The sequence below is a fragment of the Cajanus cajan genome, chromosome 6 (genome assembly GCF_000230855.2).
Source record: "Cajanus cajan strain Asha chromosome 6, NIPB_CcT2T_4, whole genome shotgun sequence".
NCBI lineage: Eukaryota > Viridiplantae > Streptophyta > Magnoliopsida > Fabales > Fabaceae > Cajanus > Cajanus cajan.
Window position 1 is genome coordinate 44268614 of NC_138522.1, and position 21703 is coordinate 44290316.

The following is a 21703-nucleotide window of genomic DNA, read 5'->3' on the forward strand; positions in this document are numbered from 1 at the left end:
TTTTTCTTTTTGTGTATAGGGTAATACGGTGGCGTTCTTTGTAATTGTTTGTGCAATAATTGTGTTGAGTCCAAGTCAATGGCTGCATGTACATACATTGACACTGGCCACTTAACATCCAGCGATTTGGTGGGCCTCCATCCACACGGGAAAGCGTCATTGGATCACTCGTCCCATAGACTAGAGGCAATGGGTCAATTTAGAAAAGAAAACCGGGTAGTGCATTAGGAAAAGTAGCATTAACAATCTATCTGCCAGCACCGGGTAAAAAATAAAATATGAAAAGAAGGAGGAGGAGAAAAGGACCATTGTAACAGAAATATGAACCTTGCAGTTGCAGTAAACTAAACCATAATCCAACGATGTCGTTTTACTTAGGAATGCCCATGTTTGCTTTAGCGTGACCTCAGGGCTCAGGTCCACACACCAATTAGCGCCATTTCTTTTTCCTTCAATATCACTACTTAACGTGTGGGAGTTGAAATTGAAAGACCCAAATAAAACAACCTCGCAGCCGTTTTTCTTTTCCACTCTCCAAAGTCCAAACCAAACCCAACATGTTCGCCGCCTTGCGTCTCCTTCTTCTTCTCTCACTCTTCTCACCACTCACCAATGCCCAAACCAACGACGAGCGTGAAATTCTTCTCACCCTAAAATCCTCCCTCGGGAAATCAAATCCCAAACTCTTGGACACGTGGAATGCCACCAATTCAGTATGCACCTTCGGCGGCGTCACCTGCAACTCCCTCCTTTCGGTCACCGAAATCGACCTCTCCAACCAGTCCCTCTCCGGGGTTCTCCCCTTCCACTCGCTCTGCAACCTTCCATCGCTCCAAAAACTGGCCTTGGGCTTCAACAACTTAAACGGCAACGTTTCAGAGGATTTAAGAAACTGCGTCAAGTTACGCTACTTGGACTTGGGAAACAACCTTTTCTCGGGTCCCTTTCCTGACATATCTCCGCTCAACCAACTGCAGCATCTTTTCCTAAACAAAAGTGGATTTTCGGGGACTTTCCCGTGGCAGTCGCTGTTAAACATGACGGATTCTCTGTTACAGTTAAGCGTCGGAGACAACCCTCTGGACTTCACGCCGTTTCCCAAAGAGGTTGTGAGTCTCAAGAATTTGAATTGGCTCTACCTATCCAACTGCACCCTCGGAGGGAAACTTCCGGTGGGACTCGGCAACCTCACGGAGCTAACGGAATTGGAATTCTCCGATAATTTCATCACCGGCGACTTCCCCGCGGAGATTGTCAACCTTCGCAAGCTCTGGCAGCTTGAATTCTTCAATAACTCCTTCACTGGAAAGATTCCAACTGGCTTGAGAAACCTCACCAGACTTGAGAATTTGGACGGGTCAATGAATAAGCTCGAAGGGGATCTCTCTGAGTTGAAGTACTTAACCAATATAGTTTCCTTGCAATTCTTCGAGAACAACTTGTCGGGGCAGATTCCTATTGAGATAGGCGAGTTCAAACGCCTCACGGCTTTTTCTCTGTACAGGAACAGGTTAACGGGTCCTATTCCTCAGAAAATTGGTTCCTGGTCGGAGTTTGACTACATCGACGTGTCGGAGAATTTTCTGACAGGGAGGATCCCGCCGGAGATGTGCAAAAGGGGGAAGATGTCCGCGCTGCTCGTCCTTCAGAACAACCTCTCCGGTGAGATTCCGGCCACCTACGGAGACTGTTTGAGTCTGAAGCGATTCAGAGTGAGCAACAACTCGCTCTCGGGAACCGTGCCTCCAATGGTTTGGGGATTGCCAAACGCGGAAATAATCGATATCGAGCTGAATCAGTTGGAAGGTTCGATCACTTGGGATATCAAAAACGCGAAAACGCTGGCAACAATATTCGGCCGGAAGAACCGGTTGTCCGGTGAATTACCTGAAGAAATCTCAAAAGCGACATCGTTAGTGAGTGTGGATTTAAGCGAGAATCAAATTTCGGGGAAGATTCCAGAAGGGATAGGCGAGCTTAAAGAACTAGGTAGCCTTCATTTACAGAGCAATAAATTAACAGGTTCGATACCGGAATCTCTAGGTTCCTGTAAATCACTAAACGACATTGACCTGTCGAGGAATTCACTCTCTGGTAAAATCCCCTCCTCGTTGGGTTCTTTCCCCGCTCTGAATTCTCTCAACCTCTCAGAGAATCTTCTCTCAGGCGAAATCCCGGCAAGTTTAGCGTACCTCAGGTTAAGCCTCTTTGATTTATCCAACAACCGGTTAACCGGTCCAATTCCGCAGGCTCTAACACTAGAAGCTTACAACGGAAGCCTCTCTGGAAACCCTAATTTATGCAGCGTGGACGCAATTAGCTACTTCAAACGTTGCTCTGCTTCCTCAGGCATGTCCAAGGACATGCGCGCACTCCTCATTTGCTTCGCTGTAGCGTTGATGCTGTTGCTCTCTTGTCTCGCAGTTTACTTACAGTTAAAGAGGAGAAGAGAGGAGGGTGAGAAAAGATACGGGGAACGTTCTCTGAAGGAGGAATCATGGGACGTGAAATCGTTCCACGTGTTGAGTTTCTCCGAAGGGGAGATTCTAGATTCCATCAAGCAGGAGAATCTGATAGGTTCGGGAGGCTCGGGGAACGTGTACAGAGTCACGCTTTCCAATGGAAAAGAACTCGCAGTGAAGCATATCTGGAACAGCGACTTCCCCGCGAGGAGAAAATCGTGGAGCAGCACTCCCATGCTGAAGCGTGGCAAGTTGAAGGAGTTCGACGCCGAGGTGCAGGCATTGAGCTCCATTAGGCACGTGAATGTTGTGAAGCTCTATTGCAGCATAACAAGCGAGGATTCGAGTTTGTTGGTGTACGAGTATTTGCCCAATGGAAGCTTGTGGGACCGGCTTCACACCAGTCGGAAAATGGAACTTGATTGGGAAACACGATACGAAATTGCGGTCGGTGCAGCCAAAGGGTTGGAGTATTTGCATCATGGGTGTGAAAGGCCAGTTATTCATAGGGATGTCAAATCGAGTAACATATTGTTGGACGAGTTTCTCAAACCTAGGATTGCGGATTTCGGTCTTGCTAAGGTTGTTCAATCCAACGTTGGGAAAGATTCTTCTAGTCATGTCATTGCTGGAACTCACGGCTACATAGCTCCTGGTTAGTATTACTAATCATTTTAAATATGCCAAATTTAATTTTCTTATTATTTATTATTATTATTTATTATGTTGTTTGAATTGGTGTAGAATATGGATACACATACAAGGTGAATGAGAAGAGTGATGTCTATAGTTTTGGAGTGGTGTTGATGGAGTTGGTGACTGGGAAGAGGCCAATGGAACCGGAATTTGGGGAAAATAAGGATATAGTGAGTTGGGTGCATAACAAGGCACGGAGCAAAGAGGGGCTTAGGAGTGTCGTAGATTCGAGAATTCCGGAGATGTATAAAGAGGAAGCTTGCAAGGTGTTGAGAACTGCAGTTTTGTGCACGGGGACTCTTCCAGCTTTGAGACCCACCATGAGAGCAGTGGTTCAAAAACTTGAGGATGCTGAGCCTTGTAAATTGGTTGGGATTGTTATTAGCAGTGAAAAGAAAAGTGGGGTCAACGACAAATAATAAGATTGTGGATCATCAAGAGGAACCAATCACCTCCACGAGTTAATGTAAATTTTGCTCCAAAGAAGGAACATTGTAAAATATTAGTCATTGCTTCTGCAATTTTAGTATTTTGAAGTGGAAGACCAGGCTACCAGCGTGGTAAAAAGGTCTCCTAAGTACTAAGAAAAAATGAAGCAAAATCTTTCCTTCTTTCTTACTACTAATTACCAGTTAAATGAAACTAGTGGTGTTCAAATAATTGGTTTTTTTGGATTCCGTGTATCATAGATATTACTAATATAAGATGGTTTTAACTTGTTCATATTATTCTGTTTTTCAATTTAGAACACCCTTAATCCAACGTAAACTCGATACTGAAAGATGATTGTGAGACGTCATAAGGCAAATTGAATGCTTACTTTACCTAAATGAAATCGTGAGATAACTGATACCTGACTCCAAATAATAGTAGCATGTTCATGCATCTAAGATTGAATGTTGTGAATTTTTTTTATCATTTGTCGCTATCATCGGCCTCTTTATGAAATAAGATATGTGAAAGCTAAATTCAGTATATTTTGCTTTCATTCATTCACGGTCTACTTTGTGGATTCTAGACGTGGCCATTATTAATGGTAAAGTACTAAATTTTTTTTTTGGATAAATTAACTAAAAGGCAAACAAATGCTTTTAAAACACCTGTAAAAGATTTTCTATATTGTACCCTCCAAATCTCCAATTGACCGAATTGACCGAGTAAAGACTCTTTACACTTTTAACAATTAAGCATGGAAGGTCACGTACCTTCCAACTCTCCATCCGACCGAGCAGGTCGAATTCAAGATCACTCACGGATTTTCTAAGACTGATTAAGGCAGTAATTTCCATGATTCTCGCACATATTTGATTACGGTTATAAATGTGATTTATAAGCTCATTATGAGAAATAAAATGAAGGCTTATTTCAAGGGATTGAGATGGGAGAAAAAGATTCGTATCCTTAAATATGACACCCATATATATAAAGGAAGAATGGTTTTACTAATGTGAGGTTACACTCATCAAATGTTTTAGGTTAGAACGGCGGCTAGATTCTCTTAGGGTTTACATCACTAAAGGTTCTCCGGCTGCTATCCTTTTGCTGGAACATATATATATATATATATAAAATTGTATAATTAATATATTCATTCATTTTTTCAATATAGTTTAAAAAAATATTTATGTTTTAACTAATACTTTTAAGGCAACAATTAATGAGATTTATTAAAAAAGCGGACAGAAAAAGAAAAAAAAAAGATTATGTGTATTTTAATTTTTTTTAAAATGACTTTTTAAAACCAATTTATCCTTAACTCTTTCTTTTTGCACCTATCCTTCTTTAACTCTTTTTGTTTACAGTTATTAAAAGAAATATTATTTTGGTTTGCAGTTATTTGCGTTTAGTCCTAAAAGAAAATATATTGGTAAATAATTACCGGTAGAAACATATTATGTCATATCATATTTTAAATATATATATATAGGTTGAACGAATTCTATAAAATTAAATTTTAAGTTTAATTTATTATTTATAAGCTTTTTTATAGATATGATGTGATCTATTAACTTATTTTAACAGTGTTAATTAGGTTAATAAATATAATTTTATAAAAAAATTAACAAATCTATTTTTAAATATATTATTGTGAATTATTATTTAATTTATGCAATAGAAAAATAATTTACTTAATATTATTAAATTTTAAATTTTAAAAGAAATATATACAATGTCACACAAAGAGAAAAAAATGAATATTTTTTGTTAGGGTAATAATTCGTGCATATTCATATATGTTGACACACTCGGGCACAAACAATAAACATTTAATGAAAAAGGGTATAATTTTATTCTTATAAAAAAAACTTTTTATAAGAACTTTTTTAGTTGAAAAAGGTTTTACGGATTTTAAAAGATTTTGTAGAATTTTCATGACTTTTAAGACTTTGCAAGATTTAACAAGACTTTAAATCAGGATTTTAATGAATTTTACAAGACTTTTAAGCTATGATTTTAATGAATTCTATAAGACTTTGTGGATTTTACAGAATTTCGTGGATTTTTGACATATAATAAGAGTTTAAGATTTTTTTTCATACATTCAAATTTAAAAAGAGTCAGAGACAAAAATGATAATAAAGAAACAACCATGTCTGGATAAATAATAATAATAATAATTTCCTGTAATATTATGCCCTCCTAAATAACATTCGCACATATATTCATAGTTATATTAGTCTTCCAAACATTAGCATCTTCTCGCTCTTACTCATGAGTTTGAATAATAAGTTCAAAATTATGATTTTCATTAATCGATAATATTGAAGATGAAGGTTCGTCTATCGGTTCAATTAAAAATTTATTAGAACAACATTTTTTACAAAGAAAGTTATGTAGTGTTGCACATGCTAACATAAGTTTTACTTGTGTCTTAATTATAAATAAGTGTATTGACTTAAAAATTGTGAACCTTAATTTTAAAATACCAACTATTTTCTTGATCACATTTTTTAAAGACGTATGATATAGATTGAACAATTCTTTTCCATTTTCATGGTCATTACTCTAATCTGCAAAATCTTGTAAATAATATCTTACGCCTCAAAATAGATATAGTTATTTGAAGAAAAAAAAATTGTATGTTAAATATGTCTCAATCACTTGTATTGTTTATAAAAAAAGATACGGTAACTATTTTATAATTCTTTTAAAAATGGTCCATGAACCATTTTGGGCAAGGTCTAAATTGGCCCATTTAACTGCAAAATTATACGAATATGTCCAACACGGGCTTATTTAAATATCTACCTATAAAAAGTTACTTAATTTAATAATGGACTCATGTAAACTCAGCATGTTTAGTCTACAACTCCACATACCTAAAACTATTCACACCAATAACAATATTATTATTTTTTAGATTATGCTATAAGGAAAATCTTAACCAATTTGCATTGAAAACACAAGAGTACAATGTATTATTATATGAAATTCTCAAAAGTATTCATTAGTTTTTTTTATAAGTAATTAGAAGTATTTAAGAAAATACATTTCATATTACGATTAACTAAGGTGTGTAAGTTATTATAAATTTGTTTATACTAAATTAATCTTTAAAGATATATATATATATATATATATTTATATGAAGATTTAAATAATATTGATATAATTTTTATTAATTATTATCGTTCAATAATTTTTAATTAAATATGTTTTTTTTAAAATTTTATCATTATATTAAAAATTCTTTAGTCCTAGGTCATATATATAACAATTTATATTAATTAAAGATAATTTGATACTTCATTCTTATAAAATAAAATTAATATAATATATACATGTCAAAATATACTAAAATATAAATATTTTAATTATCTTCTAATTGTTGTTCAAATTTAATAAAATTTAATATATACATACAAATTGATAATTCAATGGTTAAGTAAATAAAATTCACATTTAATATAAATTTATTAAATGATAAAATAACTAGTTTTTACATTGATATTGTTTGAACTCATATATATATATATATATATATATATATATATATATATATATATATATATTATATATATATATATATATATATATATATATATATATTAAACACTCTTTAATAAGACCTATTTTATACAAATACTTTTAGAAAATATTTAAAAGCATGTTTAATAAATATTATTTTTTTTTAAATTGAAATTCTTCCTCCTTGCTAAAGGGTCTGACCATTTTCTACAAAGTTATAATAGTGTGGGTCCTAAACTTGACAAGAGTGTCAAATACAATCTGAAGCCCAAGTTCTTTGTAGACCAAAAATGAAACGGCATTTATATAGAAATAATATATCCGAATGTAGAGACGAAATCGAAACCCAAACAGAAATGAAAACTGTGGGAGTCTGGCTCATGTTCAAATCCACAATTTTGTCTTGGTACGTTGATACCAAAAACAGTAAAATTACCACAACTATTCTCCTAACAACTTTGGACCCAGTAGGTCTGCAACCCAATACATTTTGCTATCTTGCTCTTTGGGTTTGGGCCCTGCTACAAGATGCCAATGCCGTAATTGTGTGCAAGGATCAGTTTTTTTTTATTATTTTTTTTATAATAAATTATTTATTTATTTATAATTTTATTATATATATTATTATTATTTTGATAAGTTTAGATTAAAGTATATACAAATCCAAATAGAATGATACAAAGTATTCGAATTCATGTCTTAACTAATAGGAGGAAAGAGCTTAATTAGTTATATTATCCTTATGGAACACGTATTAATAAATTTTGCTAGCATATTCATTAAATTGTGAAAGAATAAAATTGATGTTAATTTTGTTTTCTTAAAATTTAAGTTGATATTGATCTATTTTGAAATATAACTCATCAGTTTCGACTCTCAATCGTGAGAAGAAAAAAAATATCAAATTCATCCTTCCATATGTGAATAATGAGATTGAGATACCAAATTTATACTATTTCCTATTTATTTTTACGAACAACATTGATTTTGACCTTGAAAAACTGAACTAATGTTATTTTCATCATTTGGGAATCAAATTAATGTTAAAAATTTTAGAGAACTAAACTAATGTCACCCTCTATGTTTTAAAATCTAAATTAATATCACTTATCTTTTAGAGACCAAACCAAAGTTAATGTCAACTTAATTTTTCATAAATTAATATAGTATTGTAATCTTAATTTGGGCTTGGAGTGGGCTTTGAAATACAATATATAAAAGTTCAGCCCTCATAGAAATGGACAAATGCAAATTGAAGATTTAAAATTCCTATTAACTGCATTTTATCAAATCCATTACAAAACTTTCTGGACTAGTCATGCATGATAGGAATGAAAACAGTTTTTCATTTTTAAAAATGCCACGTTTTATTCATTTTGACTGTCTTTTTATTTAAAAAAAAAATCAAGGTTAAATTTTTTTTTCTTTTCCCATCAATAATATGTAGCGATTTTAATCAAAACTTATCCCTTCATCCAATCTATGTGAAAAGAAATAATTTGACAAGACATTACAACAACAGATGATAGAAACGAAGGGCAGAGAGCATGTATTCCATCACTGTTATTTCCACGTTTGTTTTCAGAAAAATAATATTTTAAGGTGGATGCTACCACTAGTATATATTCATGAATCAACAGACATGTATATAAAGATATGCATTGAAGCACACACACGCACAAAACGATATAGGAATTATCTGACAAAGATCACCATTATCTAGTTCTATCTATAAAAATATTCTATGCCAGGCACAACCATGATTACAAGTAGACTATGCCCATTATAAAACTTATTCTATCCAATGCAAATACATCACGAGCCTCTTTGTGCCACCCGTCGAACCGAGTTTTATGATTTTCTAATCACCTCCTTTAAGAATTTAATTGAAGTGCAGAAAAGGATTTCAATACCTTCATTCAATTAAAGATGGACTTATGGTACAGGATTTTCGATAATTAATTTTAAAGGTTATATTTATATTAATTATACATGAATTTGATATTGGTGACATGTTGAAATTGTGTAAAGATTCGATCAAAATATTATTGTACAAACTTAAATTACAAGTAAGTTCATTAGTTACAACTTACAATTACTTTACTCTTTTTTTTCCTTTTGTTGCAAAAAAAAAAAAAAAACCGTGGAGAGAAAGTTTCACAATCCCAACTATTAGAGTGAAGAATTAGAATGACATAGTCACATAAGTAAACTATCTCTTTAAGAAAATTCTTTTTACAGGAATCAAATTAAATACATCGTTGTAAAATATAGTCGTACACACTCTCAAATTAAATAAGATTTTAGTGACATCAAAACGATTTGAAGATAAAGTCAAATAGAACTTGTATGGCCAATAACTCACAAGTATACTAATTGAAAAATTGAAATGAAATGTATTCTTCCCAAAGATTGTATGTAATCTTATACCATAGATATTAAAGTAAAAACAAAGGACAATTATTTTGGAATATTTGCCATAATGTGTTGGGACGCGGCCTTCCGCAGCATGAAAAAATAGCTGATGAGTGGTGTGGCCATTATTAACATGTTAGCATATAAATTCTTTGAAATGTTTTAGACATTCCACTGTGTTTAGAGAAGGAATATTGATAGAGTAGAATTATTCATCCACAATGGCTGTCTATTCGTCACCAAAGTATTGTCTTTTCTTTTCTTTTTTTCTTTTAAGGGAAAATAATTTTCTACACGTCTAAAAGAAATTGTCCTTCCTTGTTGCAAGAGCAAAACAAAATTAAAGCAGCTAGTAAATAATTGACATGTCAACATTTTGGAAAATATCCTTCTTTTGCCAAATTAACCTCCAATATAATTAGTAGATATTTTCATTCGTCAAGTATGCCGAATTTTTTTTTATTTCTTAGTGATGTATATGGAGAAGGAGATAAAATTTATTTGGGTGATTTCTATATTTAAAAAGTAATTATTCTCCGATTTTAGGTTTAGACTTGAGAGATATCGTTGATTTTAAAAAATAAAAAAAAGATAAAAATAAAAAAGGCACTCAAACTTTTGGAGAGTGGGCATCTTTGCTTGCTAGTTGCTTTGCACTTCCATCATTGAGCACTCATAATGCATACATAGATTCCCATTCATGCTATATGGGCTCATCAACCCCTTTTGGGCTTTCACTAAAGGGCCCACTAGATTTTCGACTTCTTCATCGTGATTTGTGAACGCCTTGTTTTCATGATTTATTTGGTAAGCTTGACAAAATAAAAACAAAACAAATGTTAGGGAACCAGAACACTTCATACTAGGAAAAAGTAACACTAAAAGAATTTTCAGTAAAATGTCAAAAGTATACGAACAAAAAAGAGACGGTTCGTCCACGTGTCTGCATGTCGATTGACTCAAAAGGGTGAAGGTTGTTATGTTTTTTTTACTAGGTTTCCTAATTCAAATAAAATTCGATTTTCTAGCTTTAAAAATAAAAAAAACTCCTTAGGTTGTCTTGCTGGTAGGGTGATTATGAGTTGCAACCAACCTAACCCGAACCAGACACAAAAAATGAAGCTGAATGGGATTTACAAATCTAACCGGATTAGATTGTTAAGAATTTAATGTGTTTGGGTAAAGTTTTGGATTTAAAAGTTTTGAACAAGATCCAATCTTAATATATATTTATTAAGAGTACATTCGAATTTTTTCTTTAATAAGTTCTTATTAAATAAGTATTTATATTATTAGAATTTAAATTTTAATAAACTATTTGCGTTTGGATAATAAACTCTTGAATATTTATAAGGGTTTGCCAGAAACGAATAACTGTAATTTGTTTTTATAGAAGGTGATATTTATATTAATTAATTCATGTATTATGTATACTGTAAATATTGTAATTGTATTTTGTTGATCATTGTATGCAAGTGTGATATGTGAGAATTGCAACAAATTTGAGAAAATAAATAAATAAATAAAACTACACAACTTTCAAATATTTGGTCATGATTGGATTCAACGGTGTGTCTTTTTGAAAGTTCTACTACATGAGTTATTCTTGTAAATGATCTTGAAGAGCTTATGACCGGTCTTCACATATTTTATAATTTTATACTTTCATTAACACTTAATTATAACATAAGGTAAGTCTAAATGTTTTATTAGTCTAAATAAGTAAGATTTCTTTTCAATGTATCCATTAGTATTAATATTGTTTTCAACAGAATCATGTCGGTTCTTCAGCTCAGATTAGTCACCTTCTTTATCTTGGTCTTGTAAGAGATCGTACGAAGTTGGCCTTCGAGGTTGGTCTCCTGGATTGATCTTCTCTTCAAGCGTCTCGGATGTACTTGCAAAAAGGACTCCGACGATCAAGTTAGTTATCCGTCTACATTTCATGTCTCCATTATATTATTACCTATTCCATGTGGTCATTCCCGAGGTAACTGTGTAACTGTTATACGGTTATTTTCTGAAGGTTATTGATTGGCGGTTGAGTTGATCGTTATTATCATAAATGATGTATCTGATGTCGTTAACATGTCGAGATGTATTGCCAATGTCCTATGTCTAGTGTAATATATTTAATCTTCACATCACCTTAGCATTTCATACATTAATCTTAGTTTGATCAAACTATTACCTCGGTCAAATTATACCATAAGCTCGGTTAAACTCGGCTTTAAGTCAGGTTGGTACAAGTATTATAAATTATAACTAGATTATCTTACTTTCATTTTACCTACATTTTTCCTATTAAAATTGAATTTTATAAAAAAATTATAACAATTCACGTGCTTACTCAACTAAGATAAACCATTGTATATGCATGCTAATAGAAAGGTCAAATACTCAAATTTATTATATTTTGTTGGATATCTATGCTCAAATCAGTAAATGAATCACATCATGCCGAGATAGGTTGCTTCATGAGTTCAGTATTTTGGGTTTAATTAATATTGATATTGAGAGTTGAATAATAGTTAGATAAGTTTGAAAATAATGTTTTAGTAAACTATTTTTCTCCAACAATTTATTAAGAGCACTAATAACGCTATATCTTATAAATATTTTATGCTTAAGTAATCATATTATATTTTTTTTTCATCAGGGTCGCCCGATACAAAGGTATCTTAAATTGAAGTTTCATATATATAAGATACAGCAGATTATAAATAAAAAATTATTTTTGCACCACCAAATCAAGAAAAAAAATTGGTAAATCATATACATTTTTTTAAAGTAAAATTTGCTTAAAATTTTACTATTAGAGTAAAAATTTAGTTAGTTATTTATGAACTGTTTAAATTTATCAATTTAAATTAATAAAATAAAATATTAAATAATTTTTAAATTTTAAAGAATTTATAAGTTTGATCTATATATTAAAAAAATTAATTCAATTAGTAGAATATTAAAATTTGAGGTAAAACAGGATTTTAATAATTTAAAAAATGGAAAATTGATATAATTATATAAAGTTGAAATAACTGGTTAACAAAACGACGAAGTATATCTGGCGATGTGAAGCAAGAAGGATCTAATTCTTGAGAAAGCCACTAAAGCCACATACACTCAATCAAGGAAAAAAGAAGAAGAAATTATTCACCAACTTTTAAGAGGAAAAACAGAGGACAAACGGTAAAAGCGACAGGAAAAGGCCTTTAGTTCTCCTCCACTTTCACTTGTTCTGTGATAAATAACAAAACACAAACCCTTTCCGTCCCTAAGAACCTGTTTGGCGGCTCGGTCCATGTTTATCCCTGTATCAATCCCTGTTTGTTCTTATTCTTTTTCATTCGGATATAATGCATTAATTTGTTTTACCAACTATACGCATATAGATCATAAACAAACGGGAATGCTCTTAGCACATACACTTAAAAATATATGAGCCATGGTCCCCTGTTTTGGTATCTTTGATTGAATATATTATAGAATATAGTCCCCACTCCCCACCCTTTTGATGTAAAATGTTCTGTGCACAACTAACCTATCAGGATTTATATTTCTATCAGGGTCTAAAATTCGCAAAAGCAAAGGAATATCTCAACAAAAGATAAAATAGAAGCATGGGAGAATTTGAGAAATTGATCATACGGGGTAATCTTTTTAAGTTATACACTGCTAGTATAAGATTTTTTTATACCAGCAATTAATCATATCTTTTAATAATGTCATATCATTTATTTATTTAATAAATTAAAAATAAAATAAAATAATTTAAAAAATATGATTGGTTACTGACAATATATGAATGATTAACTTTGTGTGTGGTACACTTTCTCAACAAATCCATATTGCTATACACCTTGTCATTTCTTCAAAAATACCAAATAAGATGTGGGAGTGGAATCTAGTGTCACAAAAAAAATATCTAATTTACACATCGAATTCTTAATGTGTAGAAAGTAAGTGGAGTTTACTGTATGAATTAGGTATTGAATGGGATAAGAAATAAGTGGACTTTACTGTGCAGCCCAATAACTAGTACATGTTTTTTAACCAACAATTCATTTCTCTATATTCCCTACATCTGTTTAATTGAGGGGTGATCCAGTTGGAGCAACCATGTCTGGAAGCAATGTAAATTTTTTTTATTGTTTGAGAGAATCAAGAAAATTTTAGAGGGAGTTATTTTATCCATTTTTTTAATCTATGCATTATGTGCCCAAATAATGGACATTAAATGTATTATTTAAATATTATTCATTACTTAAAATAAGAATTAAATAACTTTATCATTTTAATATATAATAACATTTTTTTAACATCTTATCTTATTAACATCACATATTCACATGTGTTGATAAGATGATTATATGAGTTTAACTTAACTCCTTTTCGACTTTAACATTTGATCGAATTATTTATGTAAATTTAAATTTAATCTTAAATCATAAATATTAAACTCCATAAATTTAAATTTAATCCTACTAATACTCAACAATATATGTGGCGGAATTTAGTTAACATGATATTTAGAATACATATAATTTTAATATTATATATAATTAAGTTAAAAATTACAAAAGTATGAAACTAAAATTACAAAAGTATGAAACTAAAATTACAAAAGTATGAAACTAAAATTACAATATATATTTTAAAATAAATCATTTCAATACAAAAATAATATCATGTAATAATTAAGAAGTCTTATTATATAAAAATAAGTTTATAGTTCATATAATTTAAAAAGGTATTATATTTATATTTATAAAATAAATGAGAATTTATTAGAAATAAATCAATTGGTATTTTTTTGTGGGTTTTGGCAAGTCAACTATTGTACACGGAGGCTTTTACCATACACACATGTCTCTACATTAATAAAATATTGTTCACTTTGGAATTTAACTTTCATATTTTTGTTTTTTGATTATCTCTCAAAAGGTCTCTTAATAAAGACTTTGTGTTTATATAAAATCTTTATTCATCCTTATGTTTTAAGGATGTGAGACTTTAATTGCATCATAAATTATCCTCTCAAACAAAGAACCATGACTTACCTCTTTTACACCGTTACTTCATCATTAACTCATATTAGTGAGATAAAATATTGTTCTCTTTAAAATCAAAACTTTATGATTTTGCTTTTAATTATCTCCCAAAAGGTTTCTTACCAATAAAGACTTTGTATTTATTTAAATCCATGTTCATCCTTATATTTTAAAGATGTAGAATTTTAATTGCATCCAAACAAATAAATTTTAATATTATATATAATTAAGTTGAAAACTACAAAAATATGAAACTAAAATTACAACGTATATTTTAACTAAATCATTTCAATATAAATATAATATCATGTAATAATTGAGAAGTCTTATTATATATAAATGTTTATATTTTATATAATCTATAAAGCTATTATATCTATATTTATAAAATAAAACGAGAATTTGTTATAAATAAATAAATTAGTATATGTTTGGTGGATTTTGGCAAGTCAACTCACTAACATCTTAATATTTCATAACTTATTAATTTATTTTTTTATTATTTGACGAATTAATCTGCCTACTGACTACTAATAACACATGTTATATTTTTTAACCCACTTTCCATTGATGAGTCAATTTACTCTACCCACTTAAAGTAGATTGATGATAAGATGAGGCAAGTTGATCCACCTTATTATTTCTAATCGTGTTTAGTCCATTATTATATCATTATCATTACCATCTTTACACTTTACTCAAAGCCAAGACTCTCCATCCAACCTTTCATTTGAAACAGGCAACATGAGACTAATTTAATCACTTATGCAAGTAGAAGCTAAGGTCTTACTTTGTATTTTTGGTCGGTAAAAAGATTACAATGAGAATAGTAAAATTTAAATTTAACATCTTATAAATACTATTCCAATCCTATTACTAAACTGAAATTAATGGTTCAGGAAAAGCTAATCTACCCTTTTATGCATCTCAGTGCATTATCTCCGGTATCGATCTTTTCTGTGTCCCGTTATACATCTTATGAAGTGTTCATATTAACATTGATACTTTAAATTCAAAGTCAAATCTGTAGGCATCAACGAGTTTTCCATGTTTCACGTTTGGATGAGATAACATACTCTTAGACCCCACTACAAACTGTGGACATTTCACGTCTATAAACACCAAATTGCTCACAGTAGCCATTTCATTCTAATTAATGCATTATTACTCTAAATTCATTATTTACGACCTCGTACGTCACGCTAAACCGTAAGCAGATGAATAATACACTTAAAAAGTCAACAATACAAGTTTGGGCTTCATTTCAATCTCACACTCTAATAAGAGTTAATGTGAGCAAACGTTTCGTTCTGTTAATATATTTTAATGATGTGAATTTGTTCTAATTTGCTTAAAGAATTAAAGAAAAGAAATAAGTTAAGGTTGATGATCGAGCACTAGAAGTGCATTTGTTCGTTTCCATCTTTCCTTTTATTATTGAAGTTTGATATATCTTTGTAATTGGCTAGAATTGGAATCCATGACAAAGATGTGGATCACACCACCTGGGAGAAGAAAATTATTATTTTCTTCCAAAAGAAAGCGTAATCGCATCAAAAGGTCTTGCTCACTCGTGCATACGGTGATTGGGATCAGATGCACTTCATTCTACATGCTCTAGTGTACGACGAAAGTGTGTATAGCAATACAGGATCAGAATGCATTTCTTCATAGTATAACACTATTATAATTTCATTGCTAAAAAGTTAAAAAAAAAAAAAAATAAATAACACCATAATTGCAACAATATTTTATAACACTTTTTTTTAATCAGTTCTATCTATTTATCTGTCTTAAGAGATTACCATTCATTTTTAATTTTAATTGGATTTAAGTACTCTTCTAAAATAATATATATATATATATAATATATATATATATATATATATATATTGGAAAATAAAGTACATTCACAATTGAGAATTGTGATAAAATCAATGTATAATAAAATTTAAAATTAATTATATTATCTATTATTAATTTTTTAATTAATGATTATTATTATACTATAGTTTATAAAACGCAATTTTCTTACTTTCGAAAATCAAATTCATTTTAATTACATCATATTTTTCTCTTTATATTTGATTTAAATATTTATCTAATTTTATAAATTTTATTTTTTTAATCTTTATAGTTAAAAGTATTTCATTTTAACTCTTTTACATGTCATTTTGTTTCTTTTGTAATTTTATAAATTTTATCTTTTATTCCTTAATTATGCCAAATAGACATCAGAAACTAAAAAAATAAAAATGATATGTACAATAGAGGTGTTAAAAATGGTCAAGTCCAACTGTCTAACCCAATGAATTGTCGAAACATACTCAAATATTTAAGGGTGCGTGGGTTGAAAAGAAATTGGATAAACTGATTCGGTTTAAAGCAACAAATTTTGAACCTAAAATGTGGCTTATAAAAGTTCAATTCACATACAAATATTAGCTAGAAAATGTATTTATAGCTTTAAATTTTATATCTCTGCGGTGTCCGAAATTAAAAAAATAGTGTAAAAAGTATGGATGGAAATAGGAGTAGCTTTTAAAAGTGTAGGTTATGAAATAATAAAGTGAAATGAAAAAGAAAGCGATAATAAAGAATGTATGTTAAGGGGGAGTACACTGTTACATGTCCTGGGAGAGTATAATATACATGCAGTGATGTTATTCTTTGATGAAGAAGTAGTGGTAGTGGAGTATAAACGTAAAGCCTCTTTACCAAAGATGTTCACTTCTCCCAGCAGTACTTGAGCCAGCAAGAACCTGCTTTTTCATCATCAACCCTTGTCACTGCTTCTCCCAACTCATCCACTCAACCCTTTCCATCTTATATACATCTCTTACACCCTTCTCCTCCTTGCAATAACCCTTTACACTAACCACTCTCAAAATGAACCACCCCTTCACCACCCTCTTCGCTACTATAGTAACCATACTCATTGTTTCCACCACCACCGTCTCACAAGCTATCACCACCAACAATCAGACACACTTTTTCTCTCTCATCAAGGACTCTCTCACGGGAAAATACCCTCTGAACTGGGATGAAGCCAAAGCAGTGTGCGACTTCACCGGGGTTACCTGCAACACCGAGGGTGACGTTATCAACCTCGACCTTTCAGGTTGGTCATCACTCTCCGGAAAGTTCCCTTCAGAAACATGCTCCTACCTCCCACAACTACGTGTTCTACGCCTCGGCCACACCAGGTTCAAGTTCCCCATAGACACCATCCTCAACTGTTCCCACTTGCAAGAGCTTAACATGAACCACATGTACCAAACCGGCACACTCCCAGATTTCTCTTCCTTAAAGTCTCTTAAAATTCTCGACTTGTCCTATAATCTCTTCACAGGCCAGTTCCCCATGTCGGTGTTCAACCTCACCAACCTCGAGGTGCTTAACTTCAACGAAAACGGAGGCTTCAACCTGTGGAAGTTACCAAATGATATAGACAAACTCAGAAACCTCAAGTCCGTGGTGCTCACAACGTGCATGGTGCATGGCCAAATCCCTGCGTCCATAGGGAACATAACTTCCCTCATAGATCTCGAACTCAGTGGGAACTTTCTCACGGGACAAATTCCGAAGGAGCTTGGACAACTGAAGAACCTGCAACAGCTTGAGCTTTACTACAACTACCACCTCGTTGGGAACATTCCAGAAGAGTTGGGGAACCTCACGGAGCTCGTGGATTTGGACATGTCAGTGAACAAGTTCACTGGGAGCATCCCTGCCTCGGTGTGTAGGCTTCCCAAGCTTCAAGTCTTGCAACTCTACAACAACAGCCTCAGTGGTGAAATCCCAGGTGCGATTGAAAACTCAACAGCTTTGAGAATGTTGTCTCTCTACGACAACAACCTTATAGGACATGTTCCCACGAAATTGGGACAGTTCTCGAGGATGTTGGTTCTTGACTTGTCGGAGAACCGTTTATCTGGTCCCTTGCCAACCGAGGTTTGCAAGGGTGGTACGCTAGAGTACTTTCTCGTTCTTGATAACATGTTTTCTGGTGAGATACCACAAAGTTACGCCAACTGCATGATGCTGTTGAGGTTTAGAGTTAGTAACAACCGTTTGGAGGGCTCCATTCCCGAGGGGCTCCTTAGTTTGCCACACGTTTCTATCATTGACTTGAGTAGCAATAATTTGACCGGTCCAGTTCCTGAGATTAGCGGAAATTCTAGAAACTTATCTGAACTGTTCCTCCAGGGGAACAAGATTTCAGGTGTCATAACTCCCACTATCTCCCGAGCTATTAACCTAGTCAAGATTGATTTCAGTTACAACCTTCTGTCTGGTCCAATTCCTTCTGAAATTGGCAAGCTGAGAAGGCTTAATTTGCTTATGTTGCAAGGGAACAAGTTGAGTTCTTCCATCCCAAGTTCACTCTCCTCGTTGGAGTCTCTCAACCTTCTTGATCTCTCCAATAATCTTTTAACTGGGGGCATCCCTGAAAGCCTCTCTGTGCTGCTACCAAACTCTATTAACTTCTCTCACAACCTTCTCTCGGGTCCTATTCCTCCCAAACTGATCAAAGGAGGTTTGGTGGAAAGCTTTTCAGGGAATCCTGGTTTGTGTGTGTTGCCTGTGTATGCTAATTCATCGGATCAAAACTTTCCCATATGTGCAAGTGCCTACAAGAGTAAGAGGATAAACACCATATGGATTGCTGGGGTGTCAGTGGTTTTGATTTTTATTGGCTCTGCCTTTTTTCTCAAACGAAGGTGCGGCAAAGACACGGCTATAGTGGAACATGAGGACACGCTGTCTTCGTCGTTCTTCTCTTATGATGTTAAGAGCTTCCATAAGATCTCTTTTGACCAAAGGGAGATTCTGGAGTCCTTGGTGGATAAGAACATTATGGGGCATGGAGGGTCTGGGACAGTCTACAAGATTGAGTTGAAAAGTGGTGATATAGTTGCAGTGAAGAGGCTGTGGAGTCGCAAGTCCAAGGATTCAGCTCCTGAGGATCGGTTATTTCTGGACAAGGCGTTGAAAGCAGAGGTGGAGACATTAGGCAGCATAAGACACAAGAACATAGTGAAACTCTACTGCTGCTTCTCCAGTTTGGATTGCAGTTTGTTGGTTTATGAGTACATGCCAAATGGTAATCTTTGGGATTCCCTGCACAAAGGTTGGATCCTTTTGGATTGGCCTACTCGTTATAGAATTGCACTGGGGATTGCACAGGGTTTGGCATACCTCCACCATGATTTGCTTCTCCCTATTATCCATCGAGACATTAAGTCAACTAATATCCTGTTGGATGTTGATTACCAGCCTAAGGTTGCAGACTTTGGGATTGCCAAGGTTTTGCAAGCAAGAGGAGGCAAGGATTCCACAACAACTGTTATTGCAGGAACATATGGTTACTTAGCTCCAGGTAGCTTCTCTCACCAAAGTCAATTATAATCATCATTTAAATCTCAAGAAAGAATTAATGTATGCAATTTAGTTACCATGTTATGTTTTCCAATATTGATCAATGTTGACTATGTATAGCATTTGCCTTTTGTGAAGCCAAAAGTACTGCTTGGATATTCTCTTTGTACTGATTAATAAATGCTGCCTTTTTACCATGTTAATAATTGAGGACACCTTATAAATTTTAAACATAAGTAGTAGTACTTTGTACCAAAAAATAATAGATGGTACTTGGGGGTTGGACAATTAGTCATGTGGTAACTTCTATATGTTGAATATTTATTTCTACTTGTTTTCATGGCTGTCACAGAATTTGCATATTCATCAAGGGCCACCATCAAGTGCGATGTCTACAGTTTTGGGGTGATTTTGATGGAACTGTTAACTGGGAAGAAGCCTGTGGAGGCAGAATTTGGAGAGAACAGAAATATTGTTTTTTGGGTTTCCAACAAAGTAGAAGGCAAGGAAGGGGCTAGACCAAGTGAAGTGTTTGACCCAAGATTATCATGTTCATTCAAGGATGATATGATCAAAGTGTTAAGGATTGCCATTCGCTGCACCTACAAAGCCCCAGCAAGTAGACCAACCATGAAAGAGGTTGTTCAGCTTCTGATTGAGGCAGAGCCACGCGATTCGGATTCTTGCAAGTTGTCTACCAAAGATGTATCAAATGTCACCGTATTAAAGAAACCATATGAATTATAATTTGAGTAGCATAAATAGTGAGAGGGAGCATATATGACAACTAAGATAAGCAGTCTCTCAAGATGTAAATGAGAGACTCATTGTAGAATAGAGAAGAAATTAGTGTAATCCTTTTTCTAGACAAGTAGTTTGTAGATTCTATCTTTGACTCTATATTGCTGCTCCCTTTTACTATCTTTGAATTTTGACTTTTTGTAAAAAAAATTGCAGTCAGATTGCTATCCAAGCTTTAAGGTAATGTACAGTATCTATATTTCATAGGCCCACACTTGAAAGCATTTGCCAACTTGCTTTGTGGAATTTTGGTTTTTCTCCTCTTCTATCAACGCTTTTATTTTGAGCGATGCAAGATGGCTCCAATAAAAGGAGCATATGTTGTGAGGACTGGAAGGTCGTGATTCGCAAATAGCTCTTTTTTAATATTTTGCACAAAAAAAAATCAAAATGGGTTCCAGATTCTGAATACAATATTATGGCATTATTTGTAAGTGGGGGGTCCCCTTACCAAAGCTATATCCACTGGAAAATAAAGATGAATGGAATGATTGATTGATGAGAGCATCTTGTTGCCATTTTAGCCAGGGAAAGAGAAGAAAGCACCACCATTTAGGCTTTTCCTTTTTCCTCTTGAATCCTTTTCTAGTAGAGATTATTGTTTTGTTAGAATGAGGCATTTTGGAATGGAGAAAAGCATCAACCATGTTTAACCGTAGGAAGTGAGCCATGAACCTCTCCACTCACAAGTTGAAAGTTAAATGCCCTCTAATTGAAAGGAATTTTTTTTTAGGTGTTTCATTAGATTAAACCATTCTAGACACCCCTCATCACTCATCGCTAGGACTATCTTAAGCAATCAAAACTGTTACAATATTTTAAGTATATAATAATACAACAAGATGATCATATTCATGTAGTAACAAGAAACATAGGTTTGGTGTGTTCTAAAATAAGGAAGAAAACAACAATATAATGAAACCTTTA

At 32.8% G+C, this 21703-nt stretch overlaps 2 protein-coding genes across 2 annotated transcripts; both read left to right on the top strand.

Moving 5' to 3' along the window:
- Positions 1–279: 279 nt before the first annotated feature.
- LOC109796995 (Leucine-rich receptor-like protein kinase family protein) lies at positions 280–3881 on the top strand. Its single transcript, XM_020356874.3, is given in 3 exon segments — positions 280–3117; positions 3207–3541; positions 3543–3881. Coding segments are annotated over 3 exon segments (2976 nt in total). The 5' UTR covers positions 280–557; the 3' UTR covers positions 3624–3881.
- A 13388-nt stretch (positions 3882–17269) lies between these two features.
- Positions 17270–20988, top strand: XIP1 (Leucine-rich repeat transmembrane protein kinase family protein). The gene is made up of 2 exons (XM_020357490.3): positions 17270–19976; positions 20328–20988. The coding sequence occupies exons 1-2, from the start codon at positions 17483–17485 to the stop codon at positions 20720–20722; spliced, it is 2889 nt and encodes a 962-aa protein (XP_020213079.1). The 5' UTR covers positions 17270–17482; the 3' UTR covers positions 20723–20988.
- Positions 20989–21703: the final 715 nt, after the last annotated feature.

Bases quoted from the DNA above. Each gene is read 5' to 3' on its own strand.
- XIP1 (XM_020357490.3), top strand. From the start codon at position 17,483: ATGAACCACCCCTTCACCACCCTCTTCGCTACTATAGTAACCATACTC. The intron at 19,977-20,327 runs GTAGCTTCTCTC...TGGCTGTCACAG, and splicing joins ATATGGTTACTTAGCTCCAG to AATTTGCATATTCATCAAGG.